Consider the following 20,932-nt stretch of genomic DNA (forward strand, 5'->3'; position numbering starts at 1 on the left):
TAAGTTCACATCTGCTGAGATTCTGACAAGATTTAAGGACATGCTGAAAGGCTCTAAAAAAGCAGACAACATCAGCCCCATATCATGACTGTATTCATCAGATATCTCAGCCTCTCTCCAAGGACCGATTTGTTTGTTTCTGTGGTATCATACTAGCTGACCCAGCATGGGCCAGGGATAAACAAGTTTTAAGGAAATTGAAGGTGGCATTCCCCGTCCCATGATGCAAGATTACATCTTTGCATTTCTTTTGCATTAATATTTCCTCTGATCGAAACCCTTGTGCCAGTTTTGTTTTCTGGATTGAGAAAAGTGAGGAATGAAAGTGCACACTAAAGTTAACTGTAAAACGCAGTCGTACCTTGGAAGTCGAACGGAATCCGTTCCGGAAGTCCGTTCGACTTCCAAAATGTTTGGAAACTTCTGCAGCCAATTGGAAGCCCTGTCAGATGTTCAGCTTCCCAAAATAACCAGAGCAGTCACTTCTGGGTTTGCAGCGTTCAGGAGCTGAAACGTTTGAGAACTAAGCTGTTCAAAAACCAAGGTATGACTGTACACAACTCTTATCTGCTTCAAATCTGTGCTTGAATTAAGTGGGACAGAGCTCTGGGAGGAATTCAACATAACCGTAATAAGATTGCTCTGTCACTGAAAGCATTTCTGTTTGTCTGATGGAAGGATCTCCTCTCTCTCCTCTGCTGTGCACTGCTCTGGGGCTGCTACCGTGGCCTAACAGTTACTCCAATATGGGTGTGACATTAACATTCAGGTGAGGTCTCTAGTGCCTCATCCTCTGTGCTGTTTCTATAGGAGAGTTCAGTGCCGGTGTGTGTGTGGAGAAACAAAAGTCCATCTATGATAATCATACACAAACATGTTCCATTATGCTCCTTTCCCATAGGCACTGTTTCTGAACTGTACTTACCAATGTTTATTACTCACAGCTATTGTAAAGGGATGTAGATTTAGTATGCCAAAACTGTAGGGTAAAGGTAAAGGGACCCCTGACCATTAGGTCCAGTCGTGGCCGACTGGGGTTGCGGTGCTCATCTCGCTTTATTGGCCGAGGGAGCCGGCGTACAGCTTCCGGGTCATGTGGCCAGCATGACTAAGCCGCTTCTGACAAACCAGAGCAGCGCACGGAAACGCCATTTACCTTCCCGCCGGAGCGGTACCTATTTATCTACTTGCACTTTGACCTGCTTTCGAACTGCTAGGTTGGCAGGAGCCAAAACTGTACAAGCCAATAGACAACTGAACAAGCAATTGACAGACGTTATACTTTACTGCCTGTTTTTGTACAAGTGTGCAAGGTCAAAGGATGTCAGGCGACGAGTTCTTACCTTTTTGTTCTCACTGTTGCATTTAGGTCCAACATATTCCGTTTCCACCTGGGTTTCGATTTTTGGCAGTCTGTATCCTGATTTCCAGCTCTTTCCTTCCATTGCTGGGAATTTAGTATTTACACATTTGCTTCCATTTTGTTTTGTTAGAAATGTCCTTTTGCGCATGTTTGCATATATTGCTGAATCAGACTTCTATTTCTTTGCCAGGTGTGATCTTAAAAAAGCCTGATGCCGTCAAAGCATAAACGATCCAGTGCTGCTTGCTATCAACGTGAGGAGTTTTATCTTCTAAATGCCTTTTGCCTGAATGGCTTTCCATTATCTCAGAACCAAAACAGAATGGTTGGTAACAACAAAGTTGCATTTGTTCATATTCTGTTAGGTTGACTGCTCATGAAAAAGGAATAGGGCTTTGTTATATTTATTCCAAACCAAGTCAACAAAGGCCTTCTGCCATAAACACACATTTACCAAGCAATGAAAGGCCATATTTGGTAAAACACACCTACTTGTACCTACTTTGTAACCATTTGCATAGCTGTTCAGAAAGCGTAGAAGCTTTTTCTCATATGGCTAGCAGTGAAAAGTAAACAGGAAATCAAAGGTAAGGTATCTAAACTGTAAATTTCTCCAAAACCATTGGAAAAGTGAAGTGAGAACATTTGTTTGAATGGCTGCAATCTGCTAAGCATGTTTACTGGGAAGTACATTTACCTCAGATCAATGGGATTCCTTCCACGTAAACATTTATAAAAGTTGTCTAAAATAGCATTTCCATTTATGGCCAAATGAAGCAAATAGTATTTATCATGTCAAGTAAGCTGGCAATTTTTAATGCATAAAGTCACACATTATGACCGTACACTTGAATGGCAGACCAGAATATCAGGGTAAATTGCTAATCTGAGTGAAGGTTTTTCCGCACACACAGACACAGGACCTCTTCTATGGATAATAACCAGCCAGTATCACAGAAACAGACTTCTGTGATTCTGCTTCATTCATGTTTGTGATTTACAACACTTTTATGGCTTTTGTTGAAGGAGTAAAAAAGTTTGCAGAACTAATATGGCACTGGCAAGATCCAGCTCTACAGCCAATCACCTTTTTAACTTACATTTATCAAGAGTAGAGGTGAAATAATTCAACAAACTTCATGATTATTAAGGTTACATAGATAAAGTTTAGTTTATTACAATGGTATCCAAATACAGAGCAGCTTTTCTCATGGTGTGATGTGCCAGGATGAATAAAATGAAACAATACCAATCAATTTAGATTGCAAAAAAGAAATATCCCCCCCCCCTTTCAAATGAGGTGAACACTATTTTGAAATGAATTTAGTTTATTAATATGTAAAAAAATAAATCTACAAGAGCAACAGTGCAAACATTTCAGGACTTGCATGGCACAAAAAAATGAAAGTGAGTACAATCAGAGTTATTATACAAAAGGCCCACTCTTTCTTGCAGCAGTGTACAGAACAATCAATAGAGTTAAAAACAGATTGCAGTTTAAGCAGGAAGTTGAACTACAGACAATTGGTTCTGTCCTGTATGGTCTTTCTATTTGAGGTGGTGAAGTTATCATTCCTTGTATCTGAAATTTAAAATGAAATAAAATTATAAGCTGCATATACTACTGGGCTCTATAAAGAATTTAGCTGACATCTGTGCCTTATCTATATTATTTATGTATTATAGTTTAAGTCAGGGTGCAGATCCAAACTTCAGCTGTTTTTGGAGTACAGTTCCCATCATCCCTAACCACTGGTCCTGCTAGGGATGATGGGCATTGTAGTCCAAAAACAGCTGGAGGGCCAAGTTTGGGAAATCCTGATCTAAGTAAGCACCAGTACCAACAACAGAGAATACTCTGGCAATTTTTTATTATTATTAAGCATTTACACTTATTTACACAGATTTATTCATCCCAACTAAACCCGATGGCCGTAATCAACAGCTAGTTACTTTCTTAATGCCCTTAATATCTATTATCTAAATTCTTGCTACCTTCTAGCTGCTGAGAGTATTAGGTGTCTTGATAAGACTTTGCATTATCCCTCCTTTATAGAATTTGTGGTTACTAAAGTACTTTGCAAATCCCCAAGACCATTCATACACCGAATCAGTATATTCAGCCAAGATATAAGTGAGCCCTTTTAAAGCACCTTTTGCTTCAGTCTTCACACCATCTGACAGGAAAGCAAGCAAGCCTTTCATTAATGATACTTTCCTGTTTTGTCTGAACTGGGAAATGATAGTAAACGGCTTTCAAACAAATCAGGATATTAATCAGACTTCAACCACAGCTTCCTATCCTGGCTTGTTCTAATGCCATTAACCAGTTGGAAGGAAATGGGAAAGAATAGTTAATGGAAGACTTCCTGGTTTGTTCACTCACTCATGCAAAGAGAGGAGTGATGGAGCTGGGTGCAAACTCAAATGGCTCATTCATATATTGCCTTATTAATCTCAGATATGATTGTCCAATATGTTCCACAGAAAACTGAACTAGATGGTTTGATCAGGCAAGTCAATTCTTACATTGTTAAAGGATGCATTTTGACTACTGAGTTACAACCCCTCCTTCATGATGATTTGTGGTGTGATTTAGCATGGTGGCATCTGCCCTTTGGAACTCCCTCCCACTGCATATCAGACAGGTGCCTTTATCCTGGTTGGTATCTGTTCTGGGCATGAATAGATTTTATATAGAGCAGGGATGTCCAACAGGTTGTTCGGGATAGACTGGTCAATCCCTGGGATGTTTTGATAGATAGCAGCAGACTGCTGGCTCCTTCATCCGTCCCTGCCCCCTCGCTGAAGCAGAAGACCTTTGCGAGAAGTTTTCACTGCGAGGCTGAGTGTCTCAGTAGCAAACTCTTGGTGAGCACCTTTTTTTTAGCTATTTGACCTAAGCCCCTAAATTAACAAATATTACCTCCCTTAAAAAAGGCTCAACAACATTGACCTGAACCCCTAAAAAAAGGGAGGATCTTCTCTAAAAAAAGTTCAACAAATTTGACCTGAACCCCCCCCCCCAAATGGGAGGATTTTCCCTAAAAAAATCTCAAGAACTTTGACCTGAACCCCAAGGAAAAGGGGTAGATCACTGCCAGGTTTTAATCGTGTGAGTAGATCGCCGTCTCTTGGAAGTTGGACATCCCTGATATAGAGAACTGTTATATATATATATATATATATATATATGCCATTTTATTGTAAATCACTTTGGCATTCCTCATAATAAATGATTCATAAATGAAATAAATAATAATTAAAATATCTGATGCAATCCAATCACCCTTTCCAACTTACAACCACGACAGATTAATAAAATATACAGATTACCAGTAGTTCAAGCAGTTTTTGGTTTGTTTTTTTAAGGATTGCACTTACTGTCCACTCTGCATTGTCAGTCTTGGTACATCTTACATTCACTGGTAACCTAAGAACAAAGTCATTGTAGGAAAGGCCCTGTTCTTTGGACCATTTAAACTTGTTCATTGCATCCATGAAAGACAGGTTTTTGTATTGTTTTGGACTCTTGATAATGAATGGCCAAGTCCTGAATTAAAAGCAAAATGAAACAAAACCCACCATTACTACAATAATAGTATCAAATATTTAGAATGCTGCCTCTCTGAAAGAAAAATATATTTTTATCTGCTGTGGTATTACTGTATTAATACCAGCAACAACAGAATGACTAATGCATCCATTCTTGTCAATATTTATAATGAAAAGTTCCAATGAGCCAACTTTTATGCAGGAAATGCATCCCTTAACCAGGAAGCCTGCACATGAGTCCCTGTCCAACCTATGGAAGAGGGAACCCTATAGATCAGAGGTTTTCAACCTTTTTGAGTCCATGGCTCCCTTGACCAACTACATTCTTTCTGCATCACCCCTGTGGGGCTCAGGAGCCCGGTTATATCACCCCTTACCTACAGAACTAGCAGCCTCTCACTCTTTTTTGAACACCCTCCCTTGTAGAATGTTCCTTCAACTTTCTCTCCTCTCCCCTCTACTTGGGAGTCCTCTGGGCAGTCGCTGTTGCCACTCCTGGTCTCTGAGCTGTCCCCCTGCCCCACAGGGGCCTGGGAAGAGGATGTCCCGAGCCTTGGTGGCCCAATGGAGACTGGCCAAAGGTGAATGTGAGGCTACCACCTAACCTTGGGAGGCAGCAGGCGCTGCTGGGCCTGCATGGTGAAAAGGCTACCTTTTAGCACTGGGCACTCAGCTCCCAGGCGGTCCTTGCACACAGCAAGCACAAGAAAAGCTAGTGCACCACCTGTCTGCCCGGCCTCCCACTTGCCTGTCCATTCCCAACAGCTGGTGGTCTAGCTGGCTGGGCTCCCTTGCCTGCTTGCACGCTTACTCTGAGGCCGCCTCAGCTCCTGACAACCAGCATCTCTGGCTAGCCTCAGAGGCACCAGGGCTGATGCAACAAACAGCTGCACAAGCCTTTGGGAGGCAGAGACATGAGAGAACATCAGAAGAGGGAGCGAAGGAAAGAGGGACAGAGGCCACTGTTGCTCACGGCACCCCTGGCTATCCTTCAAGGCACCTCAAGGTGCCATGGCATACTGGTTGAAAACCACTGCTCTAGAGCATGTGAAGCATGGTGCATCTTGCCCACACCTCCAAATTTTAATACATTGATTATGTTAAGTATTGCATATCTTAAGGACTGCCTTCTCTCCAATGAGTGATATATCAAATGCGATATATAGTTTTGCACCACCTCAGCCTATGAAACCACCTTGCTTACCTCACTGGTCTGTATATTTCTTTAACTCCAATAAACTGAAGTTGTTCCATTATGTCTGGGATACTTGCACATCGGGTAAGATTTATTCTTGGATAATACAGAAGGTAGGATAGGCACATTTCATTTCTGGTGCTAAGACCACCCTAAAAATGTGAACAAATCAACAATACACACTTTTTTCCAGGATTTTTTTCAGATCACTTGATACCTTTGTTGAGGCTTTATGAAGAATGTTTCCTAAACATTATCAATAATCATAAGAAAATGCAGATCATGTCCAAAGCAAGAGCAACAAATAAAGCTATAAACTGTATGAATGGCATCCAAGCCATTGTTAATTTGCTTGCTGACTGCAAAACTTTTATTCTTTTCTTACTGCAGCTGAAGTAAAACAGTAGATGGATTATTCATAACAGGTGCTGCCAGACAACTGCAAAAGGTTTAAAAAAATAAAGAAAATCTTTCTTCTAGAAGCCTTCCTGCTGTGTCGTTTTTTTCTGAACTAGGACTGTGCGTGCAAATTTCAGAAAGGTAGTGTTGACAGACAATTCAGTCCTAGAATCTAAGCTTCTCTGCTTGTTCCCAAACCTGACTACTACTGCCCTCTGGTGTTACCTCTGTATATCCATCATGGTTGCTGCTGCTGCCACTATGTACGTAAAACACTAAAAGGATGGCAAGAAAAAGGAGTAGCAGTTAAGGATATAGGACACAGGGCAGTGGCAAAGCCCACTGCCCAAATAACCTTGTTCTCTGTACCGTCAAAGTAAAAGTTGGATTTTGTGGCCCCAAACCCACAAGTAAATAACAGAGCCTTAATATGGTACATACAAGCTAACCAAAAAGTATGCTAAAGGGAGGTTAATATCTTATTTGCTGTGTAACTGCCATTAAAAATGACCCACGCAGGTGAGTCTTATGTCCAAAATATGTAAAGAATCACCAATGGCAATGAGGTCATTGTAATATATAAAGCATCGTTCTTGAATATTAGATTGGGTCTATTATGGTACACTAAAATTATAGGCAGCAAAGAGGGCCAGATGCAATTTCTCTGGCATCAGAAGTAAATCTGCTTTATAAGTTTAATAGATCATCTACAGCAAAGCTCTAGCAGCCTTGCAGCTATCTGCCAAGAGTACCTAAATGCCTCAAAACAACACTTCCTGCAACATTTTTATCTGAAGACATTTTCATTCTGCCATGTCATAAAGTTTCTTACCCAAGTCATATGTGATCGATTTAGGGTACTGTAATGACATTCGGTGACCAGATTATCTCCCTGAAACACAACATTTAAGGCAAACACTGTTACAAATGATAATGTTTAAGACATTTTTTTGGTGACTGTTTTAAAATATCTTAACAGTTTTGAGAATTTGAGTTTTAATATTTTGTTTTTTGAAAATGTAGAGGGTAGGCTGAAATTTTACTTTGTGCCACGTGGCATTTATATTTATCAGTAAAAGTGTATGTAACAATTAATTTGTTAAAAGGAACTGTAAAATACATTGTAACACAGATTCCAGTTTTCACTGTTTCTTAGAACCAAAATCTACAAGCAACACAATCACAAAAATCACACCTTTTTCTGGATTTGTGGTCAAATAGCAGCAATGCATTTCACTGCCGAATTACAGCATTCTCTCTTATAGCATAGTTTCTTTTCTTCATTACCAAAACAGAAGCAGCAAAGACCATAGAAAGAAAGGTTTTGTTGCTACGAATATTTGGGATTTGGTTAGGAAGATAGTAGACCCATAGAGCCATCCCAGCCAATGAGAAGCAGAGTGGAGTGGCAAATCTCTCTCACTGGATCATGGGCAGAAATGAATTATTTAGGCCAGGAGGAAGCAACACTTTTAGTTTGTAACTTCACCAGCAGGTTCATGTAAAACTCTAGAAAGTAGTTGCCCCTAATGAAGACAGAAAAGGCAAAATACTCTGCCCTGCTAAATTTAATTGTTCAGGGCCACTTTAGTCAGCCAGAAAAGCAAGACCTGTGATACTATTTTCAGAAAGGACATTCATAGGTAAGAATAAAATATTTTTTTCTCTGATCAAGGGCAAGTCACTGCATGCACCTTGCTTACAAGCAATGTAGCAAAGTGGCATCTTTGGAAAAGCGTTCCTGAACAGCCAAGTTCAACTCTTCCCTGCACACCCACACCAAGGTCTTCACAATAATCCTGAGAGATAGTGACTGACCCAGTGTCAGCAAGCGAGCTTCAGGTATACTTCCTTGGGTTTTGGTCCCATGGGACCCAACATAACTTACTTCTGTGTAAACATGGAAAGGATTGGCCTGCTCAGCTGCACACTTTCTTGGGAGTAACAGTCAAAAAACTCAATGGAAGTTATATCTAAATATACATGCAAGGGATTGTGTTGGGAACACAGCAGGCTGCGCCTTGGAACCAGTAAGTCTGCTACGTTCCTGCAATCTGACTGGGGGCAAATGAGGCACAACTGGGTTAGGGATAGGGATGAGGTGCGCCTCTCATATGGATGTATTCTGTTCTCAGTGGCATCCAATGAATGATAGGCCCCCTCTTATACATTACTGTGGAAGCACACCATGGCCTGAGAAAGATAGAAACTGGGACATCAAATGCATATGTTAAGTGGGCCTGTGAGGCATATGTGGCTGAGAGCTCATTCGAATGTACTTGCGTACAGCCAGTCCAGTCACCACCACACAAAGGATTAAACATTTTGTAGGTCACTGCAGATACTTCTAAATATTCATTTGCAATAGTGTGGGGAAAGCTTAATACTGTAGTAGCAGAACAAAACACCTGCCCAAAGCAGGCAGATAACTTTTGGAGGATTATAAAGTGGCCAGCACATGCCCAGTGGTCATGTTTATGAATCTTAATACTGTTATTATTGGGGACAATAATGACAACACATCTCAATCAATGACACTAGGGTCATCTATATGCCACTGCATGCATCTCTCTCTCTCTTGATATCTCTTTTGTTATTTAGTAGTCTATTTGGGAGCTTAGAAGCAAGTTGACTATTTGAAGTAATATTTGATCTCCCCACAATAATAAAGTTGCTACAGGCAGCAAATTTTCCATGTTTGCAAATGCATAACAGTATTTGTCATGACTAGCCATCCTCAGAGCCCTGAGGTCTATCAGACAGGCTGCAACTGACAAATGCTGACAGATTTATATGGTGAGGAGCCTTTCAGTCTCAAGTTTCTGCAACTAATATTTAACTCTTATGGCAACCCAAAGTTCTTATCAGTAACAAAAACAGCAACAGCCCAAAGGAAAAGCTTATCTTAAACAGAACATCAGTTTAGAATGAAAGGCTGTGAACAGAGAATTAGGAATTGGGGAAAAAAAGAGCTCGAAAATGATTCATGCAAGTAAACATTAGGTTCATTGGAATATGAAGTAATAACTTTTACTGATAAGCCACAGCACAAGACGTGCAAATGTATGTAATTGTAGCCTAATTACCCTTCTTTAACAAGACATGCTGATTTGGGGTGGGGCCATGACTGGGGAGAGAAGTGAGGAGGAGGGGCGCTTAATCTGTCATTTTTCTACTCCAAATGGAAGCTTCTCTTTCCCTTGCCCCATCCCTGCATGGAACAAAATGTGTGTTTTGCAATGTCAAATATGAACTTTTGGCCCATGCTGTTGAGGGGGGAAAATGAGGGACAGTTCAGCTTGGAGAAATGGCAAAATGGCAAAAGTATTATTAAATGAAAGAAGCATTGATTCCTACTGGCAAGATGGTCCTTTCTTCTTTCAGATACTGAAACTCCTGGAAGTTGAAGTCAAACTCATCATCATAGGCCAGAAGTTCTTGCTCGTCACCCTTGCGGAAATGACGCATCCTTATACCTCTACCAGCAAGGTGTGCATGGAGGAGCACTGCAAACACATTAATTCCACTTGGCCTCTCAGCATCCAGGGCCTGAAAAGGACCAGTGAAACTTATCAGATTACCACAGAGGGTGAGAGGACATTCAGTATTAGAAGAGCATATAGACTGCATTGTAATATGCTTACAAAAGCCATTATCCCCTCCCTCACCACACACACACACACACACACACACACACACACTGTAGACAGAATGTTAAAATAATTCCTGCACACATAAGAATTTATTCCTCTTCAAAATAATAGTTTTAAGGCATAGACAGGCTTACAAAAGGGAAACAGAAAGAATCCTTTAAAAAACCTAACAGCAAAAACCATGGAAGCATGTGTAGATTTATAGAGCAGTAATTCAAGTTGTCAACTTAGTCACTGTCCTATGATGGCTGACCAGCAGAATAGACTTTCAAGCTGCTTTTGCTTTCCTTAAAACACTCAGACGTTTGCAAGGTGGGGAGGGGGAGTTTTGGGAGCTAGAAAATTAAGCAAACTCAGTCTTTAATCACCTCAACTATTCCTGTTTTGTAAGTTCTCACATCCCATCTCCTTAACAGCCCTTCCAGACCAATCTATTCCCTCCCTCCATGAGTTTCCAAACACAATATTATTCAGTATTTTAAACAGCATTGTTCATTCCCCAAGAAAACAGCAAAGCACTGTCAATATTTTGAACAGAATATATTTGCCCAGCTGCCAGAAAACTGGTAACAAAGCACTACAGAATGAAAGTCAGAGTTATTAACTGTAGGTCAGTTTTAAAGCACATTCTGTAAAGATCAGCAGGAAAAGAAAAATAAAGATCAAGTATTTCTTTCACTATTTCCTGTTCTATTTTCATTTGATTTCATTTAACAACTTGCATGCTGCTGTCAGGGATCCAAAGGAATGGTATATGTGCCCAGGAGTTAAATTGGATTCAGGAGTGTTTGACTTTTTGCTTCCTCATTACAACTGTTGAAGAGACAGGTCAATTTTAATTACAGTGAAAAGGGTTTTTCAGCAGAGAAAAATGAAGTTAAAAGGCTGAGCTACACGTGCAGTTCTGTCTCAGGTGCACACAAACCATCTTTTGATCCTGGACCTACTGTACTGCAAATGTCTGTATAGTAATGACTGTATCAGATCCACTAGTTCCTTCAGAAGAAAGCAATTCAAATGTGCTATTTTCAGATAATGCGAAGAATCACAATGAAATGAGCAAGGCAGGAGACATACTTCCTCTAGGCATTCCAAAGTGCAGTGACCCTCTGATGTGAATTCTGGCATGCCCGGTGGGATGTTGTGGAAGAGGCTGACCCAGAGACCTGCTTCAATAACTCCAGCATCGTAGCTCCTTAAATCTGGGGTATAAAACAGCCTCAGCCCAGAGTTATCTATCATTCCTGAGAACAAAAGAGCAATTGTCAGAAGCAGCCATAAATCAACATAAAGTATCCTATGGGGGGGCGGGGTTTAAGTCGCTTTGGGACCCACTTGTCAAGTTTATGCAAGAAAGTAACACAAGGGAGAAGTTGTGCTTAAGACCGGTCAAGGGGGGTCACAAAAAGTGGGAAAGCTGTAAATAAGGTATTGTCACAAGAAAGTGGCTAATTAGAGCAGGCTGACTTCTGTACTTTTCTGACCTGTACAAAAAAAAATGTGCGCATCTGTGTTCCTTGTAAGGCCTTTCCAAATAGCCACTCTAGCACAATAAACACATAGTTATCACTCCGTTGTTGTGGGGTATCATCTAAGTGTCTCTCTCCACCACCCGCACCAAGGAAGCACATCTGAACTGACAAGCACTTAAGATGCAGTATACATCAAGGGGGTGGAGGAATGGATCCTTCTGTAATGATCTGGAGTGCTGTCAGGGATATTTATCTGATAGTATTTGGTAAGACTGATCATGAGCAATTCTTTTCTGTCCCATGTTCTCTCCATTTTGTGATGTTTTTTAAATTTTATTTATTCCTTCTTATATACAACATATATATAACAGCACATATAACAGTGGTGGACAAAGGTAAGTCAGGATCTTGGGGTGATTTCTGGCAGATCAACAAAACCTTTTGAATCCCAATTGTTTAAAAATAGCAACACTAACGTACTTTTTTTTAAAAAAAAGATAGCTTGCCAAAACAAATATTTTCTTTCCTGAGTGGAGGAATCAGGACTTGATTGGTATGTAAAAGGATTGTAAGAACAGTTCTGGTCCTAAAAAGAAATTATTTGGCTGAACATGTTTAATTTAATGATAATAATGTGCCAGTTAAGGCATCCTGGTCCTAAATTCTAAGCGTACAGAAGTTTGCCTGTGCCATCATTTTGATCTGAGTCTAGTTTGGGAATCTTATAATTATGCTTAAATAAACGTAGATCCATCATGAGTGAAGTTTACCTTTTCCCTGATACACAGGACCATAGGTGAGGGGGTTTGTTTTCTGTTAAGCTATTGTTTAATTTGCTGTACTCAGTAAAAGTTAGGGCTGGAACCCAGGTCCCACTTCTTTCAATATTAGCAGCCTTTGATTAACTATATCTATATAAAAAAAGGGGGGGACTGTCCAATACAATTGTGATTTTAAAGGAATAACAAAATTAACAAATCAGCAACGCTAGGAGACAGAAGCAATCATTTTGTCTATGGTGAGCTGATTTCAACAAATCTCTGCAGTGTTTTTCCACTTTCGTAATATGACAGGACAGACAGTAAAGTGTAGTTGGCTATCAGCATCACTGCATGTCTTATCACAGATTCTCTTATGAAATATCTTATCTTTACTGGTCCAGACAGCCCTTTCACATTAATATGAATCTTTTAAAATCTAAGACTTTAAAGTTTTTAAGTGGCTAATTGTTGTTTGGATTCTTCTTGTCTTTTAACATGCTACGAGCTGTTTTGAGTGGAGCTAATCTCTCACAGCCACTGTGCAAGAGAGTCAGCCAGACAGCCAGTCTAGGAGTGAATCCCAAGTCCCTGCCTCCTCAGTCAAGTAGCTCCTCGTAGTATCAAGATAGTATCTGCAAGGTCCTTGTTACCCTAGATAGGCGGGTCAAGTTGGAAGTGTGGAAAACCTAGTTGCACAACACACCCAGACATGTGAGGAAGCATTTGTTTTGGAAAGGAAAACTACTCAGCACATGGTCAGAGGCAGTCAGCCTATGTGCCAGAATTTCTGTAAATCAACATTTACAAAAATTGATGGAACTTGAAAAGCTTCCAAATTTGGCTATAAGTCACCTAGAGGCTGCCTTGTTTGGGTGACTGATGCAATAAATAAACAATTGTATTATTTCCCCCCCACAATATGTTGATAACTAAAACAGTACAGCTTCAAAATCTCATTCAAACGTTGATCTGTAAAAAGTCAAAATGACTTTGATGCCATGCAAAAATATTACCACCCATCACATCTTTAAGAGATTGAGAACTAAAAGATGTGCATGTTTCCCCAATTTTTGTGTGAAAAAGTTTATCCTTTGGAAATTCAGATTAAGTTGTGCAGTGCAAAAATTGTTACACTAGCTAGTTTAAATACCGTCAAGTGCCCTATGTGTAGATACCTTCAGGCTTGAACTTATCAACATCTGTGCACAGATGAAGCACCATGTGAATCAGATATATATGTATACCTGACTACGCTGTATTGCAGAATTGACCACAATAGCTCTATTGACCATACGTAATAGCTCCAAAAAGAAGAGCTGCAATTTCACATAAATACTGTACTTGGAAGTACAGCATATACTTTGTACTAAAGCATATGTCAACCTGTGCTTCCATGTACAGTATTTCAAACATTCTCCACATGAATATGAGCAAGTGCTAGGGCAAGCCCAGGATGTTCACAAAGAAGATTATCATCAGCACTGACACTTTAAGAAAAAGTGGGATTTCATTCCCTGTCAGCTGTTTCATTTACTGGGATGAGCAGGCTAGGAAGCCTATGCATTTGGCATATTTTACTAATTTAGAAAGTTAAAAAGTAGTTAAGAAACATACCCTCCATATATGATGGGTTGTCGTAATGGACTTCCATAAGCACATACTGAGGATCTGATGCTGTCCCGATAGATAAGCCAACATGAGGAGGATATGTAAAGCCCTAGAATTTGAAACATGCAAACGCAATTAACCAGGTTCTACCAAAAGTTCTAATAATTTAGTTTGGAATGTATTTCAACCTCATATGTCAATTAGAGAAAATGGCAGATCCCTTAGGACTGACACTTACCAGAAATTGCTGTTACTAAATCTATCTATGTCTGCATGTAAACATGCAATAATTTGGGGGTTTTGTGTACATTTTGTGTATATTTCGTATTTCTTTACTATACATACATTTGCTCCCATCATTCTACCAAAGGGGAAAACTGGCACTGATACTTGGACCTTGTTTACCTCCTTTCCTTATCTGTTGTTGGACAAAGTGTAATGAAGGTACAGTGGTACCTCATGTTACATGCGCTTCGGGTTACATATGCTTCAGGTTACAGACTCTGCTAACCCACAAACAGTGCTTCAGGTTAAGAACTTTGCTTCAGGATGAGAACGGAAATTGTGCTTTGGTGGCACGGCAGCAGCAGGAGGCCCCATTAGCTAAAGTGGTGCTTCAGGTTAAGAACAGTTTCAGGTTAAGTACGGACCTCCAGAACGAATTAAGTACTTAACCTGAGGTACCACCGTATATCACTATTATACACTATAGGAACAAGCCTAGGATCAGTGTATTGTATTCCAAATTCATAGATTTATAGCCTGCCTCTCAATGCATACAAAGATTTCAATGCATTTTAAAGAACAATGTAATTTTAATTTTTTTTAAAAAACCAACAGCTAAAATTCTTCAAGCACATCACATTAATCAATTAAAAAATGCAGACTATGGTAAAAACACTTCTCAGTTTTCATAAAAACACCAGCAATGATCAAGTCACATATATTCCACTAAGGAGAGAGCTCCAATTGAGAAGGCCCTGTCCTTGCTCTCTGCTAATCTAACTACTTACTGGTAGACTAGAAAGGAGGACCTCAGAGCCTGATCCAAATGTTCAGGCACCTTGAATTGAGCTGCCTAGAAAAGACTAGGCAGCCAATGTAACCAAAACATAAGTTGGATATGATCTGAACAGCTAGCTGCCCCAAGCCTATAAGCTTCTGCACCATATGCAGTTTCTGAACTATCTTCAAGGACAGTTCATGTACAGCATAATACAGTAATCTAGCCTGAGCATAACCAAAATATTTGTTGTTGAGAATAAGTGAGCTTTCTCTAGATAGGGGTGCAGCTGCTGAACCAGCGTAAGATGGCAAAATGCCCCTCGGCCCACACAGATGTTACCTGTGCATACCTTGCGCTTTTGTGGAAGCACAACCCCATCTACACTCAGATGCAATTCTCCATCCAAATCAGCAGATTTCTCAGGCCATAGTTCTTCCCTCATCTGGATTAAATTGCTTGATCTCATCCCACCCCAAACTGTTATTATTATTATTATTAGTAGTAGTAGTAGTAGTAAAATTTGCATACTGCCCTATACCCTCAGATTTTCCAACTGGAATTTCCCAATATTGGATCATTTTTTTCATAATCTAGGCTGAGTTTATACAGGTTTATACCACAGGAATCATATTATTCTGAGTAATGACATATAATTTTAAAATTATTCATTGTTGTCTCTTGTTTACCTTGGAAAAATTCTCAGAATACAGAAATGTGCTCAACAGCTAGATTTAATGTTGATGGTATTTAACCATATTGAGACCAAGTTCAATTTGTTCCATGTAACAATTTTTGGCTCAATAAGACTCCGGCAGCTGGGCTTTAGATTTCATCATGTTCAATACAGGCAACAAGTTAGAGAATGTATATCAATCATGGCTAATTTAAGTCCTACTGATTTCAATGGACTTCTGCTGCCAGAGTTCATTAGGTGAATTCTTCCCATAGTGTCTATTAGTAAAATAAGTTACAAAAACCATATATCTTACCTCTCCTCCAATGGCCCAGGCAAAAATGACTGTTTCACAGGTGAGGAATGAATCCGGCATGTTTGGGTGATAGCACTCATGACCATAGTCCAGTACACTATCATTCAGACTGCTGCTACATTGATAGAGTAGAATGTGATGAACCAAATTTTCATGGCCCTTCTGTATCAATGGTTCAACCTGTTAATGTAATAAAAGTCAATGAATTTAATACTGTTTTATCTTAGCAAATGTTAACAGCATTTGAAGAAGCAGGCCCCAGTCTAAATAGCTACAATTACAATTATATATTACTGATATAATGAAAATGTTTAAATCATTTTGTGAAAAATTACACATCTTTTAATGGTGTTATTCATTAAAAGGATGCACTGAACTTATGTTGGTGGAGCTACTATGAGATACTATGGTACAGATTATAGCTGGAAGGATTATGGCAGACATGTAAATGTCCCTGGAAAACACATGGGTGGTTTTGTGCCCTGACTTGGTGTTTGGTTTGCAGATTATTAATGTGCCTGACACATTGGGAGGGATCATAACTCAATGGTAGATTACACAGTTTGCATGAATTACTTTTCAGGTTCCATCCCTGTTTGTTAGCTAAGGCCAACCCATCTAACCAGAATGTTCTCTTCTCCAATCCTGAAGACATCCTAGATATGCATGCTTCCATTCTGCAAGCATGGGAAAAGAATAATAGAATCATAGAATTGTAGAGTTGGAAGGGACCCTGAGGATCATCTAGTCCAACCCCCTGCAAAAAATGAAGAGAGTCTGTGGATACATGTAAAATGGATGGCTGGGGAGTGTGATATGGCACAGCAAAGCATATACTTCTCAATAATATAATTATGTTATAATACAACATAACAGCAACAACATAGTGGTGAACAAGAGCAGGACCTTGATTCATAGTTAAACTGGGGAGGACTTTGAGTAAGGCCTCCTCGCTGCTTTATTCTGCCCTGTAGGAGCTATCATGGTACCACAGAAGCGAAATAAAACTACAACTAGTTTTCACACACTGATCATTTCAAAGTAAGTACAGTAAAGATGCAGGGTTGTATCTCATATTGATGTAGTTTCCACCATCTTACATGCCCCCATGTAAAAAGGGCAGGTGCTCACACTACAACTAGTTTCTGAGCTATCAGAAAAGGGAAGAGTAGAAGCATAAATGAAAGCCGCAGTCACATTGCCCTAAAACCAATGACTGTTTTTTTAAACTGAATGCTACAGCGTAACAATGAGGACAAAATCCACCTACTTTTGATACAAATAAAATAAGACGGGAACCAGCAAAAAGGCTAGGAGGATGTTCTATTGATCTCTGCTTGAAATAACGGAGTACTTGCCCAAACGTGTGATACACCCACCTACCTCCAAAGGCCACCGACACCTGCTGTTCTTCTACTCAGAACTTAAAGCAACAACAACAACCTCTCCTTCAAAGCAATGGGTCATCACCAAAGTTGGCAATCCTTTCACTGTCAGTTTCCGAAACATCAATTCAAACAAGCATTCTTTTGTTCAGTTCCCTTTCTATTGAAAAAGAGAATCTTCCAAAAGGTAAACAGTTTATGTATAACGCCCTTCTACCTTTGCCAGACATTTTGCAGGAGGCTTTGTAGTCTCTGTCTCTGTCTCTGTCTCTCTCTCTCTCTCTCTCTCTCTCTCTCTCTCTCTCACACACACACACACACACACAGAGAGAGAGAGAGAGAGAGAGAGAACATTCATGAGAAGCATCAGCACATTAATTTGATAATAATTATATAAGGTGACAAATCACTGTCTTTACAGCTGGACAAGAGGTTGGAAATAACCCCTTATTTATCTGACTTGTGTAAAAATGCATGCAAATATATATTGTAAATATATTTTTCATTACCCATTAAAAGATATGGCAGTTACCCAAAAAATAAAATCCTTTCAAGCTTAAGATGACAAGGGTGAGAATTTCAGGACATAATAAAATGAGACCTTTATCTTAGGGTACGGAGACATGCATACATTTTCTTCTACAGAACCTTTTAAATATCTGATGGTTATATGTTGTGTTTTATGAAATGTACTGTAAGAGCTTTACAGGGCTATCATCCACGAGAAGTATCCAATTCTGACTGATACAGCACTTTTGTCTTTATATATTCAAAGTACACTCAAGAGCAGCACTGAAGTGGGTGAGGAGACAGGATGCAAGCAGCCCTTCTACATTTCTGTTATCTGCGTGGCTATTGCTATCACAGAGCTAGTATGCTGGGGAACAGCTTCCTCCCAATGCTTACTCCACAGCTGTGGTATCAAGAGTATCTCACTGATGCTCTTTGCACACAGACCCATTGCCATGTTGAGCACTTGAGCACTTCCAGTACATGTCAACACCTGCTGCAGAATAAGAATGTGTCAAAGACCAATTGCTGTTACTGCACTTCTCCCATGGAAAGAAAGAGGCATAATGAGCCCTGGGCCAGAAAAATATCAGCAGCAATTAAATGTGGCAATGACAAGTGGTTTGAGTGTACACGCTTGTGGATGTGTCTATAGGGAAGGCTTGAATATAACAAGAGAGGCATTTGTACCTATTCCAAGGACAGGGCAACTCAGTCTGTATTGAGGAGTGAAAGAGCTAGACAGAGCTAAAGATAGGGAAGAACAGGGTCGGATTTAGGTTTGATGAGGCCCTAAGCTACTGAAGGTAATGGGGCCCTTTATATGTCCAGCTGTCCTTTGTCAACAACAAATTGTAACTGGTTTTTTGTGTTAAATATATGCTATATGGTAATTTCTGGACCTAATAGGTATCTAAAGCCATTTGCCACTGTTGCTGTATGGAGGTTTCATTTTATTTGTTTTTTATCTTATATTTTGGAAATGTACATCCAGGGGTTTTTTTCCCTTTAATTTTTTTGGGGGCCCCCAAGAGAGTGGGGCCCAAAGCTGTAGCTTGTTTAGCTTATATGTAAATCCGGCACTGGGTAAGAACATAATAAGAGCTTGCTGGATCAGGCCAATGGCCTATCTAGTCCAGCATCCTGTTCTCATAGAAGCCAAACAAATTCTTCCCTTTCCACCCCAGTATCCTCAGGTGCAATGCCATACTTTCCTTAGCTACCAAAGTAAAAGTAAGAGATGGTACAGGGGCAGCTGTGGAGATTGCTTACACAGCTACTACCTTCCACGACTCTTATATGCCCTACTAAAACTCAGATACAGGCTTAGTCCACAATTCTGCCCACAAAGCCTCAGGAACAAATCTATTTTGCCATTAACTCTATTCTTTGCCTTTGCAGAGTCCACTGGGCTTTTTCCTCTACACATCCCAAGGTCCCCCCAGCCAGAGGAATATTTGAAATCGAAAGTTGCCATTTGACAACCCTAACATCGTGACCCCCATCACTGAGAACAGAGGAGTCAGCTCCTTTCTGTCTCTTCATCTTCCTAGGCACATCTTGGGTTATTTATATTATGAGTGCACAGCCAGGGGCATGTGCATTTTACCTACTAGTGCGTAGTTTAAAAATATTCTCTTGCATTTTTTCTTAACTTTAAACAAGCTGGTCAAATATTATACACCTTGCTGCTGACATCTGTAAGAGTTGGAGTAATGCTAGGATTCTGCACTCTCTGAAATGCTTTGGAGTATGTGTTTGCCTTCTTGATGTTTTCATTTTAACCAGAAGTAGTTAAGACATTGGGTGTATTAACTTGTTTTTTCTGGGAGAAACCACCTAAATTCCTTGTACTTACAGTACCTTTGCATATGTGGTGTAGACAAGTTGACAAGAAAATCAATAACTGGAAGAAGGAAGAGGTTTAGAAGCTTTTATAAATCTAGTACTCCACTGTGAGTACTAGATTTCCAGACAGCCTGGTATATGAAGTGGCTTTGGTAATAACAGTAACAAATTATAACAACCGCAAACTACAAGAAAATGTCTTTTAAGTTGGAAGGAAAGTAAGACAGACAGACTCCTTAGGTTCTCCATAATTGACAAAACATATGATGAAAACTAATCTAGGATTTCAAGGAGAAGAAATTGTGATGAAACTCCCTAGTTTGTTCTTCTATTTACAAAATTATTCCTAACAGTTCTGTTCCAATAATTATACAGTACAGTAAGCTCACATCTTACACACATTTAACTTGGCCACATTCAGCTGTATGCATGTGGCAATTTTTTTATTTTTATTTTTAAAGGGCTGCAAAGAAGGTGGCTTCTGGGGAAAATGCCTTTTGCAATCTCACCTGCCACTGAATCCAATGGTTTTTGACTATATGAGATTTTGGCAATCCCTGGAACCTAACCCCCATGTAATTTGCAAGCTTAATGTATGCTGTTTTGAGATTGGGAAGGAATAATGACATCATGGATATGTAGTTAGTCTTATTGTTAATTATATTTCACAAGAGGAGGCTTGGGTGATAAACTAAATGGCTAAGCAATATAGCCAGCTGCAGAGGGCTGTGCCCCTTTTGAGAGTAAATATACAGTATTTCTAAGCTGCAACGTATTTCCTATGTGTTGATTGATTTTATATATCATGAAATATTTGTGTTTGTATTTAGAACGAATATTTTTTCCTCTGCAATTACCTGCAAGATTACACTTACTCCCTTGCTTCCCCCAAAATACTTTTTGAATTCTATACGTTGCTAAAATTGCAAAATAAAAAAGCAGCTGTCAAGTTCAAGTTCCATGAACACGTTGGCAAGAAATACTGTAATGTCACCTATAACTCTGATCACAGGCAATGTTGTTTGTCTCCCTGACATTCCCTGATGCTAGAGACTTGATGCTGAGACCCTCAAACAGTTACTATCAAAATGCAATTAGTATGAATTTAAAGGAGTCAAAGAATGAAAAACACATTTTAAAAAATATTCTTCCCTATAAGACATCTCAAAATTATGTGTGATACTAGTT

General features: G+C 39.6%; 1 protein-coding gene across 1 annotated transcript in view; it reads right to left on the bottom strand.

The window, feature by feature from the left end:
- Window positions 1-2,673: 2,673 nt before the first annotated feature.
- MOXD1 (monooxygenase DBH like 1) overlaps window positions 2,674-20,932 on the bottom strand; it is a 40,809-nt gene continuing 22,550 nt past the window's right edge. The window contains exons 5-12 of the mRNA XM_080999667.1: window positions 16,002-16,181; window positions 14,013-14,115; window positions 11,243-11,409; window positions 9,870-10,061; window positions 7,345-7,404; window positions 6,123-6,265; window positions 4,748-4,916; window positions 2,674-2,945 (exon numbers count right to left, since the gene is read on the bottom strand). Coding sequence (XP_080855793.1) covers window positions 2,790-2,945; window positions 4,748-4,916; window positions 6,123-6,265; window positions 7,345-7,404; window positions 9,870-10,061; window positions 11,243-11,409; window positions 14,013-14,115; window positions 16,002-16,181 — 1,170 coding nt within the window. The 3' untranslated portion in view covers window positions 2,674-2,789. The remainder of the gene's footprint in view (window positions 2,946-4,747; window positions 4,917-6,122; window positions 6,266-7,344; window positions 7,405-9,869; window positions 10,062-11,242; window positions 11,410-14,012; window positions 14,116-16,001; window positions 16,182-20,932) is intronic.

The sequence above is a fragment of the Podarcis pityusensis genome, assembly GCF_964106645.2.
Source record: "Podarcis pityusensis genome assembly, chromosome: 3".
In the NCBI taxonomy this organism is placed as follows: Eukaryota; Metazoa; Chordata; class Lepidosauria; order Squamata; family Lacertidae; genus Podarcis; species Podarcis pityusensis.